Source organism: Marmota marmota, unplaced genomic scaffold, assembly GCF_001458135.2.
Source record: "Marmota marmota marmota unplaced genomic scaffold, marMar, whole genome shotgun sequence".
Lineage (NCBI taxonomy): Eukaryota > Metazoa > Chordata > Mammalia > Rodentia > Sciuridae > Marmota > Marmota marmota.
Window position 1 is genome coordinate 15,452,907 of NW_025999900.1, and position 17,520 is coordinate 15,470,426.

At 33.4% G+C, this 17,520-nt stretch overlaps 1 protein-coding gene across 4 annotated transcripts in view; it reads right to left on the reverse strand.

Moving 5' to 3' along the window:
- The window catches only part of Togaram1 (TOG array regulator of axonemal microtubules 1), an 86,128-nt gene that overhangs the window by 10,218 nt on the left and 58,390 nt on the right, over nucleotides 1–17,520 (reverse strand). For all 4 annotated transcript variants that reach the window (XM_048798627.1, XM_015491207.2, XM_015491198.2 and 1 more), the window contains 4 exons: nucleotides 13,213–13,366; nucleotides 4,384–4,489; nucleotides 3,861–4,096; nucleotides 3,304–3,462 (listed from right to left, as the gene is read on the reverse strand). In XM_048798627.1, the coding sequence (XP_048654584.1) occupies nucleotides 3,304–3,462; nucleotides 3,861–4,096; nucleotides 4,384–4,489; nucleotides 13,213–13,366 (655 nt within the window). The remainder of the gene's footprint in view (nucleotides 1–3,303; nucleotides 3,463–3,860; nucleotides 4,097–4,383; nucleotides 4,490–13,212; nucleotides 13,367–17,520) is intronic.

Sequence of the window (17,520 nt, forward strand, 5' to 3'; positions counted from 1 at the left end):
AATCATTAATAAATATATATGTACATATATATTTAAGATATATATCATTATAATTAATATCTTCCAGCTGTATGTCAGATGGAGAGCAAAAAGCCTTAATATTATTTAGGCATCCCAGAGTCCATATTTGAGGCTATGGGCAGAATTGTGAGTTAGGAGAAGTTATGTTTGTGCCCTAGGCTACTTACCCATTGACCTTCTGTTGCTCTCTTGCTGGCCAGATGTTCTGGTCTGAGTCAACCTTTTCTATGTACTGCATTTCTGAATCTCTCTTTCTTCTTCCCTAGTTAAAACTTACCTAAGTTCCATTCTTCAAAACCCTATTCTCTGCCACTTAAAATATACTCAAGGTTACATGATAAATTATGCTTGATATCTTATTAAATGATATAATAATTCCCAAACTAGGTTTTTAAATACTATATGACTTTAAAAAGAATCCTCTTAGGATAACACCTTGAAGCAAAATATCATTCTAACAATTTTTTTAAATAACACCATAGTCTTATTTTTCAAGGAGGTCTGGCCCTAAAATTAATTATAGTTGTACTTTTGCTTATCATTTGGAATATGTGGGACTAAAACAATGAGAAGACAGTTTTTTTTTTAATATTTACTTTTTAGTTGTAGTTGGACACAATATCTTTATTTTATTTATTAATTTATATATGGTGCTGAGGATTGAACCCAGCACTAGCAAGGCGAGTGCTCTACCACTGAGCCACAACCCTAGCTCCAAGAGAAGACAGGTTTTTGTGCGAGCAGAGTATAAGATGCTTTTAGGATTATCAGTATCAACCAGATCTCTTCAAATGCAATGAAATTACAGAAAGGGAGTTATGTTAGAAAATAAATATTAACTTTCCCTACAACCAGAATAAGATCTTCCACGAGTCAGATAAGTAGCTCCTAATCACATAGTTATATAATAATATGATATATTGCATCTATAATTATAGTTTCTTTTCTTTTTTTTTTTTTGATACCAGGGATTGAACCCCAGGGACACTTAACCACTGAGTCATATCCTCATCCATTTCTTATATTTTATTTAGAGACAGGGTTTCACTGAGTTGCTAAGTGCCTTGCTAAGTTGCTGAGGCTGGCTTTGAACTCTTGAGCCTCCTGCCTCAGCCTCCCGGGTCGCTGGGATTACAGGCGTATGCCACCATGCCTGGCTTGTAATTATAGGACAATTTTGACTTTTAGTGTGGAGTATTAAGGACCACAGACAATGTAGGGCCCAACAATAAAGGAAAGGCTACAACAAACAAGTCAGCAAATAATATGGGCAAAAATGTGAGAAATATTAACTCAAAAAAACTTTTTAAAAGTTTTTATTTGTTCTTTTTTGTTATACATGACAGTACAATGTATTTAGACATATTATATATACATGTAGCATAACTTCTCATTCTTGTGGCTGTACGTGATGTGGTTAACTCAAAAATTAATTGTAACCAGTCACCTTATAACTTTAAAACTTTAAATAAGATCTTTAAGAAGACTTACTATGCCATTAGAAGACTTACTATGCTGGGGGTTAGTTCAGTGGTATGTACTAGGCCCTAGGTTCAAGTCCTAGTACTAAACAAAGAGAAAGATTTAATAAAGATGCACAGAAGTCAACCACTAACAATCTTTTGTTGTTGTTATTGTTGTTCCTAACTAGCCAATTATCTAACCCTCTAAAATTTTTTTGAACATTAATGTGGCATGCAGAAGTTCTTAAAACAGTTCCCCCAAAATGCTTTACTTGAATCCCTAGAGTTTATGAATATGATAAGATGTCATTGCTGGACTTTTGCTATGCTAATATGATATAGTTGACCTTAAAATAGAAACATGATCTGGATGGATCTCATCTAAACCAATGAGCCCTTAAAGCAGAGAGATACCTGATGATGGATGCAGAAGAGGAAGACAGAAAGATTCTACACATGAGAGCTCAACATATTGTTGCTGGTTGAAGATGGAGGAGGGCAGCGTGAAAAGAAATGTTGGTGGTCTAAAGGAGCTGAGAGAAGACCCTCTGTGACAGCCAAAAGGAAAAGGGGGACCTTAGTACTGTAATCACATGAAATTGAATTTGGCCAACAATGTAAAGAAATTTGGAAGTGAATACTTCCACAGAGCCTCTAGATGAGAGCCCAGCACTGCCATCACCTTGACTTTGGTCTTGTGGGACCTTAGGCAGGAAACCCAGCCCAGTCATGCCAGACTTCTGACCTAAAGAACTATAAATTAAATAATTTACATTAGTGTAAGCTACTAAATTTGTGGTAACCTATTAGGTAGGAATAGAGAATAAAAATATTTACTTTTTAAAATTAGTTTTTGGTATAAGAGTCTCATAAGATTAACTTCAGTTACTTAAAGTAATGGACTATTTTGTCCTAAAAATGTTAAAAAACATTTTACAGTCTTCTTTAATCTTTATGAAAACTCAGGATCCTCTTCTTTTTTAATAACCTTCATATATTATTGCCATAAATTTTTAGACTTTATGGGACACTATTGATCACTTGGTCCAGGCTTCCTAATATTCCAGAAAAGGTAACAGATTAACAAAGGTTGAGTGACTTGCTAAAGGGCAAACAGTGATGTAGACTACAAATTTAACCTAGGCCTCTCACTAAATCCAAAATTTCTTTAACCACCACAGGTATTATATTATTCCACATCCTAATTTTTTTGTCATCTTTTTTTTTTTTTTCAGTTGTTGATGGACCTTTATATGCAGTGACCCAGTGCCCAACACATGCTAGACAAGCACTTCACCACTGAGCCATAACTCAGCCTTTTTGGTCATCTTTTGCTGATTATTCTTAACTTTCATAAAACTGTTCTTAGTACAACCATCAGAAATTCATAAAGTTTTTAAAGTACAAATACTTTATTTTTAAGGGGATAATATATTATTATGCATCATTCCTGTATTTTTCATGTGATTTTTTACTTGATTTTCACCTGATTGCTTGGAAAATTAACTTATATTTGCCCACAATGAAGCTCTTCTGCCATTTTTATGCCCACTCATAGTCTTGTCTCGTTTTTATGAAGTTTATACCTGTGACTTGCCATCTCACTACCCTGATGTAGTGTCATCTGTAAATTTGGAGAATTCACTGTGCACTCCCTCAAGATCATTTACAAACTAGTTAAATAAAACCATTCCCCAGCACCAATCCCTGGGTCCCAATTTCTCTATTTAGACAAATGTTTATTCTGTTTTAACCTTTGTTTCCTACATCTTAGCCCTTACATTAATAGGTACAGTGGATAGTATTAGTAGCTATTCACCTGGTTTCTTGTGAGCTGTCTTGAGCAAACTTAGCAGCAGCTGGTAATAAACGTTCAGCCATATCTTTTGTTCCAGATAAAATACGTTCTGGTTCCATAAATTCTACTACATCTGATAAATGCTGGGCTGTACATCTTCTTACTGCAATGTGTAAATGGCTACAAGAAAACAAGACGTATTAAAACTAAGTAAATATATAAACTATTTTCCAAAGATATATCTTAAAGTCAAATGATTTAATAGCTCATAGTAATCACTTCGGGAGTCTAAAATGATAAATTATTAGCATTAGTTAACCCTCCTCAATAAGTTAAAACAAAGTCATTATCACTTATATTTATTTAGTTCAGATCTACAAATATAAATAACATTATAAGAATAATTACACTATGATTCCTTTTATGCTTATCATGTAATATGATCTTTAGCTCACAGGAATTATTCAGTTTTTTGACTGAAATAATACAAAAATTTGCTTTTTTCCCTCCCTCTACCCTGAATTACAAATTCTTTCATTTGTAGTTTAAGGACATGTCAAGATTATTTTGAGCATTACCTTTGTCCTCCATTGATAAGAGAAACAACTGCACGTGCAGGAGTTACATTATTAACCATAGCTCTCAATGCTTTATCAACATCTTCTCTTATAAATGTATTTGATTCTCCAGCCTTGTGCAACAAAACTTTTACTGTAGTATCTAGTTCTTGATCCATACTCTTTTTCAGATAAGTGAAAAGATCACTTAAACAGACCACAGCAGCACGAGAAACTCCAGAGCGTAAATTTTTCACCTAAAATTTTTTCAAAAATTTTGAAAAAAAAAATTCTGTAAGAAAATCAGTAATAATGACTTTGAAATGAATTTTAGTATGAAAGTAGTAACATTTTATTATGTATTATCTTACATCCTAAAAGTCAGTGTCTAATCAATTTCTTTTAAATGTTGCAAATTAAGACATGGATTGTTTTACAGATAAGCCTACTCATATAGTACAGAGTTGTTAAAAATTCTAAAGGTCACATATATATTTATTCTTTGTTGTTTAAACTATCCTTAAGTTATCTGAAAAATGTTTACCTCTTGAACTACAGCAAAATTTGTTTCATGCAACTTTGTGTTCAATATTTCAGAATGAAAAGCAGCTAAGCATCTAATAAAGTTCAGTCCCTCAATTTTCTTCTCCCTATGGGAAAAAGAAATGATAGAATCATTTATTAAAGGGGTGCAATAGTAAAAGATCTCAAATATCTTTCTTTTTTATGAATGGAATATTGCCAATAAAAAGACTTCACCTATTTTCCCTTACTATTTACAAATTTCAATAAAAAACATAAATATCTTTCAAGACTGAAAATCACTACTGATAGCTCATAAAGGAACATTCCTCCCCTAGCATGAACATCATATTCTTTATGAAAAGTAGAAAGAAAGAAAGGAATGACAAAAGTTTAAAGAAGTTGTAAATCAGGAATAGAAGAAGATCTGGGCATGGTGGTGCATCCCTATAATCCCAGTGACTCAAGGAGCTGATGCAGGAGGATCACAAGTTCGAGGCCAGCTGTGCAATTTTGTGAGACCATGTCTCAAAATTAAAAATAAGAAAAAGTGTTGGGTGTGGCTTGGTGGTTGAGCACCCTTGGGTTCGGTCCTTAGTCACACACACACACACTTACCACCTGTTAGCTCACTGATCAATATATAACCCAAGAGCAGAAAACCACTATTAATTATTTCTACAACTTGTATTTGTTTTTCATTATCTAACCTATTTAATGAACCAGATAAACAGTAGGTGGACACCAACAAGAGGGTGGAAATCAATTATGATGTGATTTAGGTATAATATTTTTTTGCGGGGGGTGAGTGGTGGGTGGGTAGGTACTAGGGATTGAACTCAGGGGCATTTGACCACAGAGCCATATCCCCGACCCTATTTTGTATTTTATTTAGAGACAGGGTCTCACTGAGTTGCTTAGCAACTCACCATTGCTGTCTTTGAAGTCACAACTCTCCTGCCTCAGCCTTCGTAGCCTCTAGGATCACAGGCCTGCACCATGGCGCCTGGCTTAGGTATAATAGTTCTAATATGATATTTTCCATCTTGTATGCTTGAAGAATATGAGCTAAGAAGAGTTTCCTTAGTTGGTTGCATGTGGTCAATTTAAAAAGCATTTAAATTCTCTTAACAAGTTATGGAAAATGGAGAGAAAAGACCAAAAATCAAACGTGTTAAGAATAAACCTATTTAGTAGCTACCTAGCTCAAATTTTTCATATTTTAGGTAAGCATAAAACAGTTTACTGTACAGTTTAGATGCAGAAAACAACCCAAGTATATACACAGAATCAGAAAATAGAAAGTGGAATCAGTGTAACCGTTGTGATTCTGCAATCTGTATACGGGGTAAAAATGGGAGTTCATAACACACTTGAATCAAATGTATGAAATATGATATGACAAGAGCTATGTAATGTTTTGAACAACTAATAATAATAATTTTAAAAAAAGAGGGAAAAAAGAAGGAATCAGAAAGCAAATAAGTTAATGGTGACTGAAAAAATTTAAAAAGTGTTTGGTGTAATTTATTAGTAAAATCATCTGAGCCTCCAGTTTTCCTTGTTGAAATATTTTAAACAAAAATTCAATTTCCTTATAGATATGGGTTATATAAGCTATATTTGCTAGAGTTTTGGTAGTGTTTTTGAAGGAAATTATCCATTCACCTAAGTTGATAAATTTATAGGCATACAACCATTTAACAATATTCATTTTTTCTTTTTTAACAGTTATATAATTAGTAGTGATTTTTTTTTTTTTTTTTGAGATAGGGTTTCGCTAAGTTGTTCAGGGCCTTGCTAAGTTGCTGAGGCTCCCTTTGAACTTGCCATCTTCCTACCTTAGCCTCCCGAGTCTTACAGGGGTGCATCAACATGCCCAGTCTGATATCAGTTCTTTCTTTTCTGACGTTCAAAATTTGTTTCTTCCCCTTTTTTTCTTGACTAGACTGAATAGAAACTTACCAATTTTATTTATCTTCTCCAAGAATCTGCTTTTGACTCCACTTTCCTCTAATTTTAAACTATTTTCTTATTGATTATTACACTGATCTTCAGTATTTCCCTTCTTTGCATACTTTGGGTGTCATTTGCTCTTCTGTTTCTAGTGTCTTAGTGTGAAAACTAAGGCTATAGATACAGGACTATTCTAATTTAGTTGTATCCTATGAATTTTGATTTGTGTCATTCTTTTATTTCATTAAATTTAAAATACTTTCTATTTTCTTTTTTTTGGTTTTTCTCTGACCCTCAAGTTACTCATCTATGTTTCTTCCCAAATAGTTGGTACTGGTACTAATTTCTAATTTAATCCCAGAGAACAAAATTTATATAATCAGATTCTTTTTAAATTACATGCGTTGAGCTCAGCAGAATACCATGTGCCTATAGTCCTGGTACTTGGGAAGCTGAGGCAGGAGAATGGATCACTTAAATCCATGATTGGCACCAGCATGGACAATGTAGTTGTTGAATTTTGTTGTTTTAGGTAGAGTGTTCTACAAACTTTGATTATGTCAAGTTTGTCAAAAGTAGCCAAGTTTTCTATATGCTTAACAATTTTCTTTTTACCTATTCTATCAATTAATGAGAATTAGTTGTTAAAAGCTCTAACTATAACTGTGGATTTGTTTATTTCTCCTTGTAGTTCCGTCGATTTTTGCTTAATGTATTTTGAAGCTCTTTTATTTGGTAAACAAATATTCAGGATTGCTATGTCCTTGTTGTATTAAGTCTTTCATGATTATAAAACAACATTCTTTAGTCTGGATGTGGTTAGATAATTAAAATTCTAAGATGGCACCCATAATTTCTGCCCCCTGATACATATGCTGTATAATATCCTCTCTGTGAGAGTAAATGCCATGGGCTATCACTTCCCATAGTCATACTAAGATGCAAAAAGAGATTTGCAGATGTAATTAATAATTAAGATTCTTAATCAGTTAATGTTGCATAATCAAAAGAGAAATTATTCAAGGCAGGCTTTATTTCATCAAGTGATGTCTTCAAAGAGATCAGAAGCAGATGCAAAGATTCTCCTCCTGGCTTTCAACAGTACACTGCTACTGGGTGTGGTGGGGCATGCCTGTAATCCCCCTGGTTTAGGAGGCAGGAGTATCACAAGTTCAAGGTCAGCTTCAGCAGTTTAGCAGGGCCCTAAGCAACTTAGAGAGACCATGGTTCAAAATAAAAAATAAAAAGGGTTGGGGATATGGCTCAGTGGTTAATAACTCCTGGGTTCAATCTTTGGTACCAATAAATAGATAAATACATACATATATACATACAAGTAAACTGCCACGTTGAGAGCATATGTTTCATATACTAAGTATGAAAGGTTGACCTCTAGAGACTGAGAGAGTTCTTGACAAACAGCTGGCTAGAAAATGAGAACCTCAGTCTCACAGCCACAGGAGCTGAATTATCCAACCAATGATCTTAGTTCAAAAAGGACTAGGAGATGAGATTGCATCCCCAGGTAAAAACCTTGATTTCAGCCTAGTGAAAACCTGAGCAGAGGATTCAATTAATTCATGTCTAAACTCTTGATCCTGGAAGCTGTGAGATAATAAATTTATGTTGTTTGAAGCTTCCAAGTTTGTGGCAATTTGTTACAAACACTATAAAATAAATATATCCGTTAATGTTCTTTGCTTTAAAATATACATTGATAGTAACATAGAAATGTAAACTGTATTTTTCTGTTAGCATATTATAGAGCTTTTTGTGTCTCTCTTATTAACCTGTTTGTGCCTATTAATCTAAAGTAAGGTTTTTATAGGTAGCACATAATTGAGTCCGGCTTTTATTTTAAAATCCAATCTCATATGACATTTAGTTCATTTAATGTGATCATACTTATATAGTTCCTTTAACCCTACTACTTTGCTATTGTTTTAAAAAATATATATTGTTCTAATTGTAGATGGACACAATACCTTTACTTTACGTATTTATGTAGTGCTGAGGATCGAACCTAGTGCCTCACACATGCTAGGCAAAAGCTCTTCCACTGAGCCCCAACCCCAGCCTGCTTTTTTTTTTTTTCCTCTCATCTTTGATCCTTTTGCCCTTTTCTGTTTGATACTTTTTTTTAGAGAGAGAGAGAGAAAAAAATTTTAATATTTATTTTTTTTTAGTTTTCGGCGGACACAACATCTTTGTTTGTATGTGGTGCTGAGGATCGAACCCGGGCTGCACGCATGCCAAGCGAGTGCGCTACCGCTTGAGCCACATCCCCAGCCCAGTCTGTCTGAGTATTTTTATAATTATGTTTTACCTCTTTTGTTGCCATACTAACTACACCTGCTGTGATACTGTAGGGGTTGCTTATGAGTATATAGGACACATTCTAACTTACCATCATCTACTTTGAAAGTAGTGATATGTTATTTCCCATATATGAAACTAACAATACTTCCAATTCTCCCTTCTAGGCCTTCGTATTACTGTTATTCATTTTATTTCTATATGTTATAAACCCCACAATTATGTTATTTATTTAAAGTCAAGTATCTTTTAAAGAAATTTAAATTATAATAAAAATCTTTTGTATTTAACCATACAAGTCCCCTTTTCCATCTGGCATTATTTTCCTTTTTTCCCAATGACTGTCCTTCAACCCTTCTTGTGGGATGCAGGTCTTGGTAATGAAATACTTTCTATAGGTCTAAAAATGTATATATTTAAGTTCTTTTATTTTTGGAAGATATTTTTACTAGTAATGATAACGTAGGTTATCAGTTTTTCCTTTCTGTGAAGATCTTGTTTCCTTGTTTGTTTTTTGTGTTTATGTGTAGTGATATTTATAAGTAGTCCGATATGTGTATTTTTCTGTGTGTCTTCTCTTTCTACTTTTAAGATATTCTCCATAATTTATTTATTTATTTTTAGTTGTTGATGGATCTTTGTTTTATTCATTTATTTATATGCATCGCTAAGAATCAAGCCCAGTACCTCACACATGCTAGGCAAGAGCTCTACCATAGAGCCACAACCCCAGCCCCTCCATCATTGATTTTTTTTTAAATTTATTTTTTAGTTGTACACAATATCTTTATTTTGTTAATTTCATTTATTTTTATGTGGTGCTGGGGATTGAACCCAAGGCCTCCCATGTGCCAGGCGGGCACTTTACCACTGAGCCACAACCCCAGCCTCCATCATTGATTTTGAGTAATATTATTATAATGTATGTTCTAGGACATAGTTCTTTCCATGTTCTTCTGCTTGAACTTCTTTGATCTCTTGGTTAACAGTTTTCATCAAATTTGGACACATTTCGACCAGTTTTTCCTTAAAAAAAAAACAAAAAAAAAAAAAAAAAACTTTTTCCCCAGCATTGGGTATTAAACCCAGGGTAGCTCTACTAATGAGCTGCATCCCCAGCCCAAGAAACTGGGATTATAGGTGCATACCACTATGCCTGGTTCAAATAGTCTTTTCTATTCTACTATCTGGCAATTCTGGATATATTCACATTAGGCTGCTTTTAATTGTTACACAGTTCACAGATATTTTGTTGTTGTTATTCCTTTCTTTTCCATCTTTTTTATTTTATTTTACTTTAGATACTTTCTATGACTATGCTTTAATATTCACCAATCTTTTTTTCTACAATATCTAATCTAATTTTCCATTAATGCATGGAGGTACACTTTTTATTTCAGACATTGTCTTTTTTCTTTTTGGTACTGGGGATTGAAATTGGGACACTCGATCACTGAGCCATATCCCCAGCCCTATTTTGTATTTTCTTTAGAGACAGGGTCTCATTGAGTTGCTTAGTTCCTTGCTTTTGCTGAGGCTGAAATCCTCTTTTGAACTCGAAATCCTTCTGCCTCAGCCTCCTGAACCATTGCGATCACAGGTGTACGCCACTGCGCCCAGCTTAAGACATTGTTATTTTTAACTGAAGATATTAGATTTTGAGTTTCTTAAAAAAATTTTCTATATCTTTATTTCCTCAGTCTTTCTTTTAGCTTAACATTTAGAAGACAGATAGTTATAATGTATTTGTCTTAAATCTATTATCTGGGCCAATTTTAAATTTGTTTTGTTAGCTTTTTGTCTTCTTCCTATGGGTTGGATTTTCCTGATTCTTTGCATGCTTGGTAATTTTTTATTGGGTATCAGACAGTGTAAATTTCACTTTAGACATTTTTACATTCCTAAAATATTCTTGAGTTCTTTTTCTGAGACTGGACACAATTTGATTTCAGGTCTTGTTTTTAAGCTTTGTTAGGTGGGACCAAATCAAACTTTAGCACAGTGTTTATTTTACTGCACTAATAAAGCAAACCTTCTTGAATATTCTATTCAATGCCTTGTAAATTATGAAATTTTCAATTTTGCTTGTGGGAATGAATATATTCTTGATCTTATATATGCTCTAGGGATTATTCCTTATAATTTTTTTTGAGTGGTTTTTGTTCTGGCCTCAAGTAATTTATTCACATACATTCCTGACCAGTTGAATATTTGAGTAGAATCCTCTGAAGATCTCTGAAGTTCTTTGTCGTGCTCTCTCCTCTCTGATATTCTGTCCTGCAAAGTCTAGTCACCTAAATTTCCCAAATGACAGGAGGAGGAGTTCCATGTCCATCTCTATTGGGATATGTCTGTTTTTCCCCACTTTGAGCAGTGACCTGAAAACTTTCTCCAGGAAGTAAGCTGAAGCAAAAATGGGGCCCATCTTGCTTGTTTCCCATCTCTCAGGGATAACTGTCTTTCATTGCCTTGTTAACAATAACTTGAAAACCACTGTTGCATATATTTTGTATGTTTTTCTTTTTAAACTTTTTTTTTAATTCTAAGGGTGAATCTACTGCCTATTAATCCATCTTGGCAGGAAGTAAACTTTAGGAGTTCTTTTATGGATAAATTAAATTGAAGACGCATACTGGCATCCAAGTAAAAGTGTCAAACAGGCAGCTGAGTTACTTCTTCCTTTTATCTTTTTTCCAGCTTTATTGGGAATTGAACCCAAGGATGTTCTACTACCAAGCTATATTACCCAGTCCCACCCCCTCCCCCTTTAAATTTTTCAGACAGTCTTCCTGACTTGCTGAGACTGATCTTAAACTTGCAATCCTTCTGCCTAAATCTCCTGAGTTGCTGGCATTAGAGGTGTGAGTCACCAAGCCTAGCCTGGGTTATTTCTTGAGTGTATAGTTCAGGAAGATACCAGAGATCCAGATACACATATAAGAAATAAGAGAATGGATGGAATTTAAAGCTATCACACTCAATGAAATCATTTCATGGACCAAATTTGGTCTTAGTATGCTTTTTCAAATAAGTTTTTATAAGTAAAATTTTTGTAAGTTTTATTGGAACACTGAAGTTCATTTCTTTTCATATTGTCTAAGGCTGCTTTTGTACTACAACAGAGTTGAGTACTCACAGCAGAAACATCTGATATCTAATATATTTATTAAGTGATGTTTATAGAAAATTGATTGCCAGTAAAATACTGCCCCTGATACACACAATAAATGTAGACTTGAGAACACCAGTGGATCGATTTCTATAGCATGCATAAATTTCAAAGTCAAAAAGAAAAAAAAAGAAGTATAGAATTCATTGGATTAGACAAATAGGAATAAAGGGAAGAGGGGATGGAAATAGGAAAGATAGTAGAATGAATCAGATATAACTTTCCTATGCTCGTATGAATACCCAACCAGTGTAACTCCACATCATGTTCAACCACAAGAATGAGATCAAAATTGTAATGGGTCACACCCCATGCATGTATAATATGTCAAAATACACACCCTACAGGAAAAGAATCAGGAGACTGATTTTTAAGGGGCAACAAAAAAGAAGTATATCAAGAAGAAAAGAATGTTAACTGTGTCAAATGCTGCTGAAAGGAGAAGAGGAAAACCGATTAATGAACAGGGTAGATTTAGCAAAATGGTCACTTTTGCCAACTTAGAGATGTGGTGGTTGAGGTGGGGGTGGTGAAAAGTCAATTAAAAGTAGTCAATTAAAGAAGGCCGAGAAGAGAACATGATGTTAAAAAGCAGAGACAATGAGGACTTTTTTTTTTTTCCCCCAGTACTTTTGAGGACTTTTAGTTAAAAAGTGTGGGTTGAGGTGAGGTGAGAAATGGGATGAAGAGGTGCAGTTTAGGGAGGTAGTTTGTTTTTAAATAGGAGATATAAATTATAGCATACTATTTTTTTTTTTTTTTGCTGGGGGTGTGAGTACTAGGTATATCAAACCTAGGACCTTGCCCATGTTCTACTACTGAACTACAGTCCTGTCCTACTTATATCACATCTTTATGTTGATGAATATGATCTAACAAAGGCACAACTAGTGATGAGGCATTGGATGGGACTGCAACAGATAAAGGAATAGGAGAGAAGACAAAACAAAGGTAGTCTTCAGCTAGTGGATGCTCAAGCTGAACAACTGGGATGTATGTTGCCATTATCTTTTTGTCTTCCTTGAGTTACTGGCTGAACTGGCTGGGTGGCAACTGTGGTAAGAGCACATTTCAGGATTGTTTAAGTTTACATTTCACAAAGAAACAATTTGAGAAATAGTGAGATTTATATTCCAATATCAAAGGGTTTGCATAATTCATAATAAAACTAACCTATGTCCCTGATATAAGTTATAATGTAACTGGTAATACAGTTATATTAGGGCCAGAGTTCAGCTACATTAATAAGTTCAAAAGACTCAGAGGCCTAGTAGTTAAAATATATTTTTTAAATCTACGTAAATAGGATTATGTTTCAAGGTTTTAAAAAAGCTTATGTTTTAAGGTTTTAAATATAAATTTACAAAAGCCTTTTGGAACTTAGTTTTAAGTTAAGGATGGTTAACCTACCAATCCTCATCAGCTAAAAGCCTTAGGGCTTCTGTCAGGGCTATTTCTGGCTTGGAAAATGGCCGTAGTTCTGATGAATCCATTATTTCTGGACTATGAGTAACAGAAGGCATCCTTTCTTTATACTGTGGAATGGCTCCAGGAGATGCTTCAGCTAAAACAAAACATTAAATAAAGTATAAGAGAACCTTGAGACACAGGACACAAATCAAAAGGTAATGATATTCTTACGGATGTTACGGATCTTTCTTTTCTTTTTTTTGGTACTGGGAATTAAACCCAGGATACTCTACCAGTGAACTACATCACAGTCCAGTTTTTATGTTTTAATTTTGAGACAGGGTCTCCCTAATTTGCTCAAGCTAACCTCAGACTTGCGATCCTCTTATCTCAGCCTCCTAAGCAGCTGGGATTATAGATGCATACTAGATGTTATAAATATTTCTTTCTACTAGCCAGATGTGGTGATGCATGCCGCCTATAATCCCAGCTACCCAGGAGCCTGAGACAGAAGGATTACAAGTTCAAGCCCAGTCTCTACAATTTAGTAAGACCCTCTCTCAAAATAAAATATAAAAAAGGGCTGAGGATACTCAGTGGTAGAACACAATTCCTGGTACTGGGGCGGGGGGTGGGGGAAGTGGAAGAAAAAACTAGTATTAGTTTATTCTTTAAGAAATTGTAATACCCAGGGGTCTGGGGTTGTGGCTTAGTGGTGGAGCACTTGCCTAGTACATGTGAGGCCCTGGGTTCGATCCTCAGCACCACATTAAAAAAAAAAAATGAATAAACAAATAAAGGTATTGTGTCCATCTACAACTTAAAAAAAAAAAAAAAAAAAAGAAATTGTAATACCCAGAAAGCACAGTTATTTAAAACTTTCTTATATTGAAGATTACTAATAAATTCCATTTAATATAAATAAATAAGTAGTTTTCAGTCATGGGTCATAACAGTCTAGCTTTTAGGAGCTAAAAGAATCAATGTGATATTTTGTAAAAACATGAATATATACCTGCACTGCTCCACAACTGACAATTAAAAAATAAAGTTACTCGGCAACTAAATTTAGAATTCTAATTGTTTTTCTCTATTGGTATAGTATCAATAGTCTATAATGAATCCTGTGTCTATGTGTAGTAATACGAACAATGTTTGTTTCACTTCAAATATTTACCAAACTTTTTCCAGATATAATGCAATGTTCTAGATGTTAGGAAAACAAATTATTGTCCTTCAGTGCTCAAGGTAATGCCCTTAGAGCACTGCTCAGTGTAAGACATGTGCAGTGGATGTGTTAGGGAAAAAAAAAAAAATCAAATAGAATGGCCTTTTGTAAGTGGGAAAAGATTTACTGGTTCTTTTTCCATGTTGAGATTTTTTTTTTTTAAAGAAGAAATAGTAAACACTAGAAAATGACTATCATGAAAAGTTATTTAACTATATTATTTGTGAGAAAATGTTATAGGAAATCACAAACATAAGAAACTTCTCTTAATGTTGTATACTAATTACATATTCAAAGTTTCTATCAATCATTTAAAATCCAAAGGCAATAAGGCATTAATGATATTAGCTAAGATTTACTAAGTATTTGTTGCAGACCTTGTGATAAATGTTTTACAAACTTTACTGCATTTAATTATTTCAATAAAGCGGAAGGACACACTCATTATCAAGTCCATTATTCCTTATGATTTTGTATAAAGAGGTCTATGACAGAATCTCTACTTTCAAAATATTGATAACAGGGCTGGGGTCATGGCTCAGTGGTGGAGCGTTTGCCTGGCACATGTGAAGTCCTGGGTTTGATCCTTAGCACCACATAAAAATAAATAAATAATGGGCTGGGGTTATGGCTCAGCTGCAGAGCACTTGCCTAGCACATGTGAGTGCTGGGTTCGATCCTCAGCATCATATAAAAATAAAATAAAGGTACTGTGTCCAACTACAACTAAAACAAAATATTTTTTAAAAAAATAAATAAAATAAAGGTATAAAAAATTGATAATGTATTTGATAAAAAGGATAAACATGATTTTTGGATTACTATGGTGATTAAAATCATTAATAGTCTTTGCTAGAGTAAATCACACAATGAGCAAGATGATGTGACCATTAAAAAATATAACAAATAGATCCATTTCGTTTTGTCAATGGTTTAGATATACCCTCATTAGACCTCATATATAAAATTGATATGTATAAATAAAATACAAATGTACTACTAACCATCATTTATTGAAATCTTACTTGGTAGTGTGCTATGTGCTTCATTTACATTATTTCATTTAATTCATTAAAGAACTCTGTAATATTTATTATTAATCCTACATTACAGGAGAAGAAACTGATGCTAAATAAAGTTTTAAGAATTCCACTCTGATTGTCAATTTTTTTCTTTCTTTTCTTTTTCTTTTTTCTTTTTTTTTTTTTTTGGTGTTGGGGATTGAACCCAGAGCCTTGTGCATGTGAGGCAAGCACTCTACCAACTGCGCTATATTCCCAGCTCCATGCCCACTCTCATGAGAAAATAACTTATTAGACAGAGGTGCAGACAAATACCCAATTTTCAACCTTTTGGTTATACCAACATCAAGTACTATTACCTATATTTACTTTATTTTCACCTGAAAAAAGTGAAACAAAACAAATATTATTCTGGAAAAGGAAGGTACAAAGAATATCAGTCTAAAGCAGTGCTACTCAAACTAACTTTTTTAAAAACTTCCACTCTGTTGCAGATTGATACTTTTATACAATAAAAGCACTGTGACAATGTCCAATAGTTAAAATAGTTCTAAAAACTGAATAGGTTTTTTAATGTATCCTGTCATGGATGAATAATAAACAATACTTTAGTTTAAGAACCACATTTTGAGTAGCAATAAACTAACAGATAAAGAAGCTTCTTAAATGGAGACATATACAACTACAATTTTGCTATTAGAATTTATTTTTGGCAATATGTTTATAACTACAAATCAAATTAAACATTTAAATTTGGGTTATATACACAAAATTTTTGTTTTGTTTTGTTTTTTGTGGTGCTGGGGATTGAATCAGGGCCTTGTGCATGCAAGGCAGGCACTCTACCAACTGAGCTATAGCCCCAACCTCCAAAATTTTGTAAGTATAATCTTATGTTGAAATAACATAAGAGTGACCAAGAAAGCACTTTAGATACTTCTCAGAAATCTAATATGTAAAGCCTATATTATAGGCAAAATGAATACTCCAAAATTTATGATGTATTACTACTTGTAGTACTGCTACTACTAGTACTTCCACCCATACTCTTAACATAGGCTTAGATGGGTAATAAGTTTTTTTTTTAATTTATTTTTATCTGTTGACAAGCCTTTTATTTTCTATTCATTTATGTATATGTGGTGCCATTCACATTTTGTGTGTGTAAATCAAACCCAGTGCCTCACACATGCGAACCCCAGCCCCAGAAAATTTTTAAAATTTTTTCTCCCTGGATTTTATGAGATTAACAACAACAACAACAAAAAAAGAAATTATCTAAGAATGCTAACAGGCTTAATTTCATGATTGCCTATTTTTAACATTGTATGACTATATTTAATCACCAACTTTATAGGCCAAAACCTCTCATTAAGCACAGTTTCAACAATGATTAGCTTTGTGAATGCAGAATTTCAAAAAGTTTTTTATACTTCTTACATTATAAAACAAATATAAAGCAGAACCTTAGACACTCTTCTAGTATAAATCCCTAATTTTATCTTAAAAGTGTGTCACCTATTTCATTTATATACTTACTTTTTTCTGTATTTTTATTGATATCTAGGCTTTAGAACCAACATAAATTTAAGAATGTTTATTAGAGTTCACAGTTTATGCTTTAATAATATTTAATAAAATAACTAAGCAATAATACTTAATGTTTACTACAGTTCATAAAATTTACATTTTAATCTATAATATTTTTTCCTAGTTGTTAGTATATCTAAGATCTATTCAATGGTTTTAAAAACAATATAGGAGGGGCCGGGGTTGTGGCTCAGTGGTAGAGCACTTGCCTAGCATGTGTGAGGCACTGGGTTTGATCACCGGCACAATATAAAAATAAAACAAATAAAATAAAGGCATTGTATCCATCTACAACTAAAAAAAAAAAATCTATATATATATAGGAAATGTGGATACTACTTTTAGCTAAGCATAAAACACAGTGGTACTCAATGACAACCTGAATAAATGATAAATACAATGCCTTTTTTGATGATGCTCTAATATAAACAGCTTCAGTATCTCAGTTACTTTTATAAAATTGGATAC